General features: G+C 37.4%; 1 protein-coding gene across 1 annotated transcript; it reads left to right on the top strand.

Moving 5' to 3' along the window:
* Positions 1 to 3,709: 3,709 nt before the first annotated feature.
* Positions 3,710 to 4,436, top strand: LOC113566125 (serine/arginine-rich splicing factor RS2Z32-like). The gene is made up of 2 exons (XM_026990259.1): positions 3,710 to 4,251; positions 4,329 to 4,436. The coding sequence occupies exons 1-2, from the start codon at positions 3,793 to 3,795 to the stop codon at positions 4,335 to 4,337; spliced, it is 468 nt and encodes a 155-aa protein (XP_026846060.1). The 5' UTR covers positions 3,710 to 3,792; the 3' UTR covers positions 4,338 to 4,436.
* Positions 4,437 to 12,214: the final 7,778 nt, after the last annotated feature.

Genomic DNA, 12,214 nt, shown 5'->3' with positions numbered 1-12,214 from the left:
ACGGAGTATGGTAGCTCTCCTTTTAACTGGGCTGCTGGAGAATTATAATGCCGCTTGGGAATTGCTGACCAAGCGGTATGAAAAAGAGCGAAAAATTTTTTCGGATCAGCTGAATCGTTTACTAGACTTACCAATGCTAGATCACGATTCAGCGAAACATATTAAATGGTTTTCTGATTCTATAAATGAGTCGATACATTTAATTAAATTAAAGTCACATTTAACAGAAGAAGTTGATGTGATTTTCGCGCACATTGTGTTGAAAAAATTCAACAAAGATACCTTACAATTATATGAAAGTCATATAAAAAGGACAAAAGAGATCCAAGCATTGCCAGATGTAATGGAATTTTTAGAACAACGGTACACTTCTCTTTACACGTCGCAGGATAAAGAGTGGAAACCATTGAAAAAAGTAGTGCAATATGGTAAAAAAAAAGAAAATTGTCCGTTATGTAAAATGGCAGGACATACCATAATTCACTGCTATAAGTTTAAGGGAATGAGTCCGATAGATAGAGGCCAGTTTATTAAAAAACAGCGCCTTTGCACAAAATGCTGTAGGCATGATATGTATAAGAAATGCTTTTCTGAAATTTTATGTGGGATTTGTAAAAAACCTCATCATACGATGCTCCATATTCCCTACGAAAAGAGGGAAAATGTTAACACTTGCTTGACAAAAGAACAAGCGTTCTTAGCCACAGCACTTATAAAAGTAAGGGCAAGGAATGGTGGCTATCAAAACCTTAGAGCTCTCATTGATTGTGGGTCGCAATGTACCATAATTTCAGAAGAAGCTGCGCAAATATTAAACTTAGTACGAAAAAGAGCGAACACCGAGGTAAGTGGAGTGTCATCTACAGACTCTTGCACTTCAAAGTACAAAGTTACTTTATCGGTAAAATCTCGTGATTATAATAAAGGTCCTCTAAATATTGAAGCAATTATTCTTCCGAAACTGTTGAAAGCTTTACCATTAAAGTCTTTCAATATTGATAAAACTAAGTGGCAAGATTATGTGTTGGCAGACCCTAACTTTAACAACCCAAGTAAGAGATTCCAGTCTAACGACAAAGCTGAGGGTGGTTTTCGATGCTTCAGCAAAAACCACAAACAATAAAAGTTTAAATGATATCATGTGGGTTGGAAAGGGTCCAAAAAATGTACCGGCAAATTAATGTTGATAAAGACGATCAACAATATTTGCATATAATTTGGAGAGATAATCCAAACGAAAAGTTAAAAGATTATCAACTTACAACCGTTACGTACGGTACAGCTTCAGCACCCTACTTAGCAACCAGGGTGCTTGTTGCAATAGCAGATAATTGCAAAAATCAAGCAATTAAGGAAATCATAAAGAATGATTTTTATCATTTTATATTTTAAAGGAAGTTACCCGGGAGTTTAATAAGGTTGGGTTTAACTTAAGAAAGTGGATAACAAATATCCCAGAAATTATAGAAGGCATTAGAGATGACCAAGAAAATAAAGTATTAACCATTGAGGAGAATGAATCCGTCAAAACATTAGGACTACAATGGGAACCGGTTAAAGACGAGTTTAGGTTCAGTTTCCACTATGAACCAATTAAGAAAAATAACAAAAGAATAGTATTATCTACCTTAGCCAAGATATATGACCCCTTAGGCTGGTTGTCTCCAGTGTCACTTGTCGGAAAATTGTTTATTCAAAAACTTTGGCTAGCAGACAAAAATTGGGATAAAGAATTATTAGATCAGGATACTCGGGAATGGAATTCGTTTAAAAATAGTTTAACAGAGTTAGAGAGCATTCGGATACCGAGATGGCTAAATTCTCAGCACAATAAGTCGATGCAAATTCATGGGTTTGCCGATGCATCCGAAAAGGCTTATGCTGCCGTAGTTTATGCCAAGGTAGATAGTTCTACAATTATAATAGCCAGCAAAAGCAAAGTTAATCCAAAGAAGAATCGGAAAACTATTCCAAAATTAGAACTTTGTGCAGCACATCTTCTGGCAAAATTAATTCAACGGGTGAAAGTAGCGGTTGAAAGTAATGTAGAGTGTTATGCCTGGAGTGATTCTACTATTACTCTAGCCTGGATAAAGAATGGAGACAATAAAGACAAGTTTATCAGGCGTCGAACTGACTAAATAAGAAAGATTAAGGAAATTAAATGGGGACACGTTAGAACTGAAGACAATCCAGCAGATGTAGCATCAAAGGGCATTAGTGCAGATAAGCTAAAAGATTTTAAGATTTGGTGGAAAGGGCCTCAATGGTTGGCGAAATTTAAGGAACATTGGCCAAAAGAGGAAATTGAAGAAAAATTAGTTGTTGGCACAACAATGGTAATAGCAAAAAATAACGTTTTTTGTGAATTATTACAAAAATATTCGTGTATGCATAAACTAGAAAGAGTCATTGCATATGTATTGAGGTTTATTCAAATCAAAACCAAAAAGAAAGAATTTCCTTCATTTTTGACAGTGAAGGAGATTAAGAGCGCCAAAGTATTAATAGTAAAACAACAACAAGCTATCCAATTCGGTTCCGAAATAGCTAGCCTAATTAATAAAAAGGAATTAGAAACAAAAAATAAACTATTAAGCTTAAATCCGTTCTTAGATAAAGACGGATTGTTACGAGTTGGAGGTAGATTGCAAAACTCCAACGCGGAATTTGAGGTTAAACATCCTTTGATTTTAGATAAGTGTCACTTGACGTCTTTAATTATCAAGAATGCACATAAAAAAACATTGCATTGTTAGGTTGTTTTAGTATTATAACCCTACATTTGTATTTACCTTGCTGCTAGCTTATAATTATTAGTGTTAATCTACAATTGTATTTACTATTAACGTAGTACGAAATATCGTAAGTATCCGAATAAGTATCGATATGAATAATCATCCGATAGTTCTAGTTCTGCGAACTAGAACTATGCGAGAACTAGATCGGAATAGAACCAGAGATCGGAGCTGGGTTCAATGAGCACTTTTGCGGTATCAACAGGACAGAGTGGTTGGTAAAGAATTAAGTAAAATAAAATCATAAAAAGTACGAAACATCCGTGTACTTTCTGCGCCAATAACTTCAGAAGTGGGATAGTAGCCCTTTAAAGAATCTGCCTACATAAGTATTTGTCTACTGGCATCCCCGACAACGAGTATTTTCCACATTTTATAAATGGCTGAGGAAACCATGGCAAACATTGACAAAGAAAAAATTGTAGAGTGGTTGCTGGAGAAAGAGATCATTTTTCCAGCCAGCGCAACACTAAGGCAACTTCGCAAGCTTGCCATAAGTGGTGGAATGGACGAAGTTTCTGAAAGTCTGGTGAATAAATCGGATATTGAATCGGAGGAGAAAGTGTCTGAAAATGAGCAGATCGACGATATGAAAGAAGAAGAATTACTTGACGCCGCAATAAGGGTTGCTGAGAAAAAGAAGAAACTGGCTGCCTTAATGGTAATGGACAACCATGTGACCGATGACATCCGAATGGTCAAGCAACTGATTGCCCCTTTTTCTGCCAGTGAAAATGATGAAGCCTCTGAATGGGTCTTGAATTTTGAACGGATTTGCGGAGGCGTGAACGAAAGCAGCAATTTTAAGCTTCGTTGTGTGCGCATGTTGATGAAGGCGGGAACAGAGGCGGACTTGTTCATGCGTGTCGACAAATCAAAGACTTACGACGAGTTTAAAGGAAACTTCCTAAAAACTTTTGGCCGCAGCAATTCAACTGCCGACGTGGTACTCCTGTTGAAGGAAACCTTTTTCAACCCGGAGAAAAACTCCGTAATGGGATATATTCTTCGCATGGAAGAAATTGCTATGCGTGCCGACATCGAAGAGAAATTGACAGTGCAGTTCATCATTGATGGTTTTCGTGATCGATCTTCCAGTATCGCCTTATTGTATTCAGCGTCGACCATCGGAAAACTTAAGGAGCTAGCTCGACAATACGAGGCTTTGAGGAAGAGTACCCAGACGAATTTTAGGCGCACTGGGATGACTGCTTCCGGAAATGACCGGAGCCAGGCGCGCTGCTATAATTGTTCAGCACATGGCCATTATGCTTCATCGTGTCCCGCACCTAAGCGGGAGAAGGGATCGTGTTTCCAGTGTGGATCCATGCAGCACCAGGTGAAGGATTGCCAACAGAAGCCTATGTCAGCCCAGCGATCCGTGGGTACAGCCAGCAACCCGCCGATGGACGACAGAGAGGAGAACAATATTTTTGTTCCTATTGTTAATCAGGTAGGGGTATATTTTTACACTGATATAAAACGCAGGTATCAAATTAAATTTCTTTCTGGCATGTTGGACACCGGTAGCGCTATTAATTTGATGCAGCGCTCGGCGATACCTTATGAAAATTTTGATGGTGTACTAAGACCGACAGAGTATTTTGGAGTTAACGGTTCGAGAATAAGCATTTTTGGAAAAATAATTGTCAATTTAGTTTTTCATAACATTGAAAAAGAACTTATATTTTTCGTTGTACCAAACAACTATATTTCGTATAATGTCCTTCTGGGGCGCAGTTTCCTTGAAAATTATGGAATAAAATTAATTTTTGAAAATGAAATTGAAAATAGAGTATTAGTGAACAGTGACTTAGATGAAAATAGAGTATTAGTGAACAGTGACTTAGATGAAAATAGAGTATTAGTGAACAGTGACTTAGATGAAAATAGAATATTAGTGAACAGTGACTTAGATGAAAATAGAGTATTAGTGAACAGTGACTTAGATGAAAATAGAGTATTAGTGAACATTGAGAGCGACCAAATTGAAAATGTAGTATTGACAAATAGAGACAGTGAGATGATGTTATCAGATATCAATAATAATGGATTATTGAAGGATGAAAATTATGAGAATAAGATTAGTGTCCAATTGAATTGTAATAACATTGACCTTTTATTGAAAGATAACGAGCAAAAGCATATGGCAAGTGAATCATTAGAAAGAACCAACTTAGATATACCGTATATATATAGTATTGAAATAACAAAAGAAGAGGACAGCTATAATATCGACCCAAAGCGAACTGATAAAGAACGTAGTAAATTCATGGAATTGATAAAACTTAACTATTCAGACTTAACTAACATTCCAGCAATTCAACATAACTATGAAATGAACCTCAAACTTAAATCAGAAGAACCTGTACGCACTGTTCCGAGAAGACTTTCATATCAGGAGAAGAAAGAAGTAGATACCCAAATAGATGAACTATTGAAAAAAGGCTTCATAAGAGAAAGTAAATCGCCTTACAGCTCTGCAATAGTATTAGTTAAGAAAAAATCAGGGAAAAAAAGAATGTGTGTAGATTACAAACAGCTTAATAAGATTTGCATTCGTGATGGATATCCATTGCCACTAATAGACGACTGCTTAGAGAGATTAGAAGGGAACACAATTTTTACACTTTTAGATTTGAAACACAGTTATCACCAAGTAAAAGTAGCAGAAAGTTCGGTGCAGTATACAGCATTTGTCATACCTAGCGGACAATATGAATACACAAGAATGCCTTTTGGGCTTATGAATGCACCAGCAGTATTTATGAGATTTATTAATTTCATTTTACAACCATTAATTCGCGAAGGTAATGTAGTAGTTTACATGGACGATATCGCTATAGGTTCCAAGTCGTTGAACGAACATCTTATAACAGTAGGTAGAGTTTTAAGAATTCTCGCAGAATATCGACTAGAAATTAAGGTTAGTAAATGTCAATTTGGTTATGAAAGTATTGAGTTCTTGGGATATACCCTTTCTGGTAAGGGAATAAGCCCAAACTGTCAACACACAGCAACCATTAAGCATCTGCCATTGCCAAAAGATCGCCATGAAATGCAAAAGGTTTTGGGATTATTCTCTTATTTTAGGCGTTTCATTCCTGCTTACTCAAGAATAGCAAAACCATTACAAGAACTTACAAAACCTGGAACTAAGTTTGAGCTTCAAGACAAATGCATACAAATTTTTGAATATCTTCGAGAAAAACTGATTTCGTCACCAGTATTAGCTCTGTATAATCCAAATCGAGAAACAGAATTGCATTGTGATGCAAGTAGTGAAGGTTTTGGTGGAATTTTGTTGCAGAAACAAGATGACAATAAGTTTCACCCAACAGCATATTTTTCACAGAGAGCGACAAAACTAGAGGCAAGATACGAAAGTTTCAAGCTGGAAACGTTAGCTGTGATCTATTCATTGAGGAAATTTCGAATTTATTTAGAAGGGATTCCGTTTAGAATTATAACAGATTGTAACTCAGTAGTTTTATGTTTAGGAAAGGGACGTCTTCATTCAAATATCGCCAGATGGGCCATAGAGCTAGCAAATTATAATTACACTTTAAAACATCGTAGTGGAAAATATATGTCCCATGTGGACACCTTAAGTAGATATCCTTCAGCGCTTAATCAAGATTTTGAATATGAACCAATAGTGACAATTCATGAAAGTGATAACAAAGACCGAATAGTTTCCGTGATTGAGTGCGACGACATTAATCTTCAGCTTCAGATAACACAAAACAGGGACAACCATATAGGAAAATTAAAAGAACAATTGGAGCATGGACCTGTTAAGAAATTTTCATTGAGCGATGGAATTGTTTATAAAATAGGTGAGAACGACGTTGAGCTGTTTTATGTCCCAGCTGAAATGGAAACGCAAATAATCAGAAGAGTTCACGAAAACTTATGTCACTTAGGAACTGAGAAATGTATGAAAGAAATCTTAAGACATTATTGGTTCCCGAATATGAGATCTAAAATCGATTTGTTTATAGGAAATTGTTTAAATTGTATCATGTTTTCAGTCCCCACACATGCGAACAATCGAACACTTCACAATATTCCTAAGCGACCAATCCCATTCGACACCTTACACGTAGACCATTTTGGACCACTTCCCGCTGTTATATCAAAGAAGAAGCATGTATTAGTTATCATTGACGCCTTTACGAAATTTGTAAAATTATTTTCTGTAAATACGACAAGCACTAAAGAAGTCAACACATGTTTTTCAAAGTATTTTCAATTTTATAGTCGTCCACGTAGAATTATTAGCGATAGAGGAACGTGTTTTACATCATTAGAATTTAGTAAATTTTTGTTAGAAAATAATATAGAACACGTGAAAGTGGCAACTGCTTCACCCCAAGCGAATGGTCAGGTAGAACGGGTTAACAGAACTATGAAAGCTATGCTCGCCAAAATAACTGAGCCAATAAATCACGAAGATTGGAGCAAACTTTTAATAAAGGCTGAATATGCAATTAATAACTCAGTCCATTCGACCACGAAAGAATTGCCTTCAGTGTTGTTATTCGGAGTCCAACAGAGGGGTTGTAATATTGACGCGTTAACAGAATACTTAGATGATAAACAAGACCGAACTCAAAGCGATTTAGAATCAGTACGTAAGAAATCTTTGGATAAAATCGAGCATTGTCAGCAGAAGAGTGAAGAGTATTTTGAAAGGAATCACAAAAATCATATTGAGTTCTTGGAAGGCGATTTCGTTGTAATGAGAAACATTGACACCACAATAGGTACAAATAAAAAATTTGTTCCGAAGTACAGGGGTCCGTACATCATCAAAAAGGTATTGCCGAACGACAGATATGTGTTAAATGACATTGAAAACTGCCAAATAAGCCAAATCCCGTATGAGGGCATTATAGAGGCATGCCGATTAAGGAAATGGGCAGATTGGCGTAATCAGTGTGAAAGTGACCCCTACTTAAATAGTTAACAAAATATATATATACACATATAATTAAAATTACTCTTAATTACATATTTACGATCGAGGGCGATCTAATTGTCAGGATGGCCGAGCTGTTAGGTTGTTTTAGTATTATAACCCTACATTTGTATTTACCTTGCTGCTAGCTTATAATTATTAGTGTTAATCTACAATTGTATTTACTATTAACGTAGTACGAAATATCGTAAGTATCCGAATAAGTATCGATATGAATAATCATCCGATAGTTCTAGTTCTGCGAACTAGAACTATGCGAGAACTAGATCGGAATAGAACCAGAGATCGGAGCTGGGTTCAATGAGCACTTTTGCGGTATCAACAGGACAGAGTGGTTGGTAAAGAATTAAGTAAAATAAAATCATAAAAAGTACGAAACATCCGTGTACTTTCTGCGCCAATAGCATGGTGGAATTAACCTGATGCGAAACTATATCCAGTGAAAATTTTGGTATTTAGGCTACGAAATTTCTTAAAGAAAAAACTTAAAGAGTGTGTCACCTGTGCTAGGTATCGACAGAATACTGCAGAACAAATTATGGGAAATCTGCCGAAACACAGAGCTACAATGTCGCACCCGTTTACAAATACAGGTGTAGACTTCGCCGGGCCTTACCATATCCGATGCTCTAAAAACCGGGGGCAGAAATCCTATAAGGGATATATTGCCGTATTCGTATGCATGGCGACAAAAGCCATGGAAGTAGTCAGTGATCTTACTTCAGATGCACTTCTAGATGCACTTAGAAGTTTTTTTTCAAGAAAAGGAAAATTTGCAAAAATTTTTTCCGATAATGGAACTAACTTTGTGGGAGCTTCGCGCAAGTTAGACGAGGAATACCAAAAAACCCTCAAAGAGAACCTAAAAGTGGTTCCAATATTAGAAAGAGAACAGATCGAGTGGCATTTTATTCCCCCGGCAGGACCTCACTTCGGAGGTATTTGGGAAGCTGGGGTAAAATCAGTGAAATATCACTTAAAAAGGGTAATTGGGGACAATAATTTAACCTATGAGGAAATGGCAACTCTATTATGTCAAATTGAAGCGGTACTAAATTAACGCCCTTTGTATACGGCTACAAATGATATTGACGATCTGGATGTATTAACACCAGGTCATTTTATAATTGGAAGGCCAATATTTGGCCCGATGGAGACAATTTCAGAGGAAAAAATCGGGAATCTGGATAGATGGAGATTAATTCAGAAAATGAAAAGAGAATTTTGGATTAAATGGAAAGAAGATTATTTGCACACACTGCAACAAAGAAACAAATGGAAAATAGGAATGCAGAATATTAAAACAGGACAGATTGTATTAATAAAAGATGAAACCTGTCACCCAGCTAGATGGCCCTTGGGAAAAAATAGAAGAAATACATAAAGGTAGGGACGATAGAGTCAGAGTAGTAACTATAAAACATCAACATAACTAAAATTTGTCCATTAGCTGGAATTGAGTCAGAAGAGCAAGACTCAGGAATGACTCCAAAAGAGACCAGAAGTACTCGTAGTAGTAAAAGGTAATTCAAATTGCGTGTATAGGAAGATAGCAGAGATATGATCATTTTGGGTCGAATTAGAAAGGCAGGTAGTTGGCTCTTCAAAGTTCCAGTAAACACTAATGCTAGAATTCAAGGTAGTAACTCAAATCAAGAACTAATTGATCTTCCGCAACAAGGAATTTTAACAATAATAAATGGTTGTACTGTGCGAACCGATGACAAAATACTAGTACTTCATCACAGAATTCAAACAGAAAGCTACGAGCCAATTTCATCCTTTTATACAAGTAATATAAGCAAAATACCAAAAATTGTTTGGAATCCATTAGCAGTACCATTAATTAACCATACAGAAGAAATGGATAAGTTAAAAAACGAAATAAAATTGTTAAAAGAAGGTCATCATGACTTAGAAGGACTTAAGTTCCATCATGTATCTGGACATGCGGCCTTGATTATCGGAATCATAATAATGATAATATTAATAATCTATGCCATAAGAAGAATTAAAGTAGCACGAAGACTGCAAACGATAGCACTTCCCTACCCACTGTAATTGACTGTAAATGATTATCTGTACTTGTAATTATAGCTATAAAGAAAATGTACACAAAAAGTTTCACAAGAATCAAAATACAAAACAATGCCACTTTCGGCCCTTTGCAGAATGTTCAAACATGAACATATTATCGTCAATACAATGCCACTTTCGGCCCCTTGCAGAATGTTTAAATACAAATAGATTATTGTACACATAAACTCATGTAACAACACCGATCTCTAAAGAAATAACATAAAGTGGACAAGTTATGACTGCACTGGTGTAAACAGAGATCTGTAACCCATTAATACGACAACAAAACACAACACAACACACTTAACAAATGCGGTCCTAAAATAAAACTAATGTAAGCATGTACTCAAAAAGACACCCTCAGTAAAGTGTATCCTCTGTGTAGGTCTAACGATAATTATAGACTACCAAATTGTACCTCCTACCTCATTGTCAAATCACATATAAGGCTCTGATTTTAAGAATAAAATTTAGTTTGAATTTACAACTCAACTCGCAAATGTCTAGACTTTTCTTTTAAGGTCTTAACATAGGTGGTTTGGAAAAACTGGGCAAAAAGATCGGCAATTGCCTGATTATTATTTGCCGACGTATTACAAAATGATAGCGAGGATGGGTGTGCGGACGTTCTACGCTTACTGTTTACGAAGCAGTAAAACTGTTTAGGGTCCTGAGGAAAACGTATCCTGCAACGAGATAGGTAGTTCTTATAGCATTGAGCATTAAGAACTGAAAAGTTTGACCGAGCTACTACATAACGAGAGTGAGAAGTAGGAGAACCCACTTCTTGAAATTTTTTATAAAGTCTTGATTTTAAGTTTTGTAGACTGGATAACTCTTTGGTAAACCAAGGGGGTTTTCCAGATCTAATCGGACAAGAAAGCGGGACACAAGAATCAAAAAATGTGCCAGGAGCATTGTAAAAAATGTTTGTGGCTTTTGTGACATCAGTGCACAAGTACAAAGCGGACCAATCAAAATCCCTAATTAGGTTATTAAGCTTCAGGTAGTCTACTCGACCGATCCAATACAGTTGGTCCTATATCTAGCGACACCTCGAAAGTAGGGTGGTAGGCGTGTTCAGGTATAGTGAGCGGAAGGGCTCGGGTTAACAACACTATGGTCGGATCCGATACAAAGCATAGATCAAGCAATCGACCCAAGGAATTTTTCGCATGATTGACTTGAGACAGGGACAGGTCAAGCAAGCCGTCAACAAAGTCATGTCGTGACATGGGCACTAGGATACTAGACTCGTTTACCGAAGACCAAACAGTTCCTGGCAAGTTGAAGTCACCAAGACCTATTATACGATCTTTATCAGATAGCGAGGAAGCAACAGCGGTTAAAGCGGACAAGTGCTGCTCATAAATTGAAATATCCGAAGAAGGTGGGATATACGAGCAGGTAATGAATATAGCGAAAGCGGGAAGAATCAGTTTTACACACAGGAATTCCAGTTCCTGTTGAACTTGGACTGTGAAGTGTTCTGACGTGAAGTAAGAGTCCACTCCAATTAGAACCCCTCCTGCACGTCGAGACGAACGGTCCTTTCTAAAAGTTGTGTACCGACCTGCCAAAACCTCGGAACTAAGAATGTCCGGCTTTAACCAGGTTTCAGTAAACACAATAACGTGGGAAGCAAATGCAGCACTATCCCGGAAAAGAATGCTGAGCTTACTACGCAAGCCTCTTACATTCTGATAGGTTACTAAAAGAGAAGTTAGTTTTTTGGAAAGGTTGAAGCAAGACGGGAAGTTGAGGAAGAGGAAGTTGAGGTTGAGGGTTACACACTGGAAAGATTTGGAAGGGATATGGGGGGCCTATTCTTCTTCTTAGCCTTAAACTCCTTCACCACCAAATGCTCCGGCCAAAATTTGGTGGAGCAAATGGTGTCAAATTGAGTTGGGGAGATGCTTATCTTAAACGAGGCTATCTCCCTGGCATAAGAGAAGTTAAATTTCTCCACCTTTAAGCCCACGGCTTTTATTTTGCTTTGAATAAAAGCAATTACATCATTAGATGTGAGGTCAGGGGCCAGCCGTGAAACAAAAACTTGTCGTTTTGGTGGGACTCCCACCAGTGGTTTAGTCACCACATGTCTAGTATCTGTGGTGGCAATATCCGGAGGTCCGGAACGTCTATTTACTGGTGGGATCGGGATAGACGGGACAACTAGTGAACTTGCGGACACCACGGACACGGACGCTGCAGACGTACTTGGCTGCACATTCTCCGAGGCGATGAATTCGGCTACCGAATCTGCATCGCCAGCAGCTGTCGTTGCCTTTGGAGTGGCAAACGAGATCAACTGCTGCACACTTGGAGTGGTCTGAGTCAGTTTTTCGGCGGC

This window comes from Drosophila persimilis, unplaced genomic scaffold (genome assembly GCF_003286085.1).
Source record: "Drosophila persimilis strain 14011-0111.01,24,50 unplaced genomic scaffold, DperRS2 tig00000572-arrow-pilon, whole genome shotgun sequence".
Lineage (NCBI taxonomy): Eukaryota > Metazoa > Arthropoda > Insecta > Diptera > Drosophilidae > Drosophila > Drosophila persimilis.
Note: the sequence above shows the minus strand (reverse complement) of the source record. Positions and strands in the feature narration are given on the sequence as shown.

Excerpts from the sequence above, each read along its gene's own strand:
- LOC113566125 (XM_026990259.1), top strand. The coding sequence starts at position 3,793 with ATGGGATATATTCTTCGCATGGAAGAAATTGCTATGCGTGCCGACATC.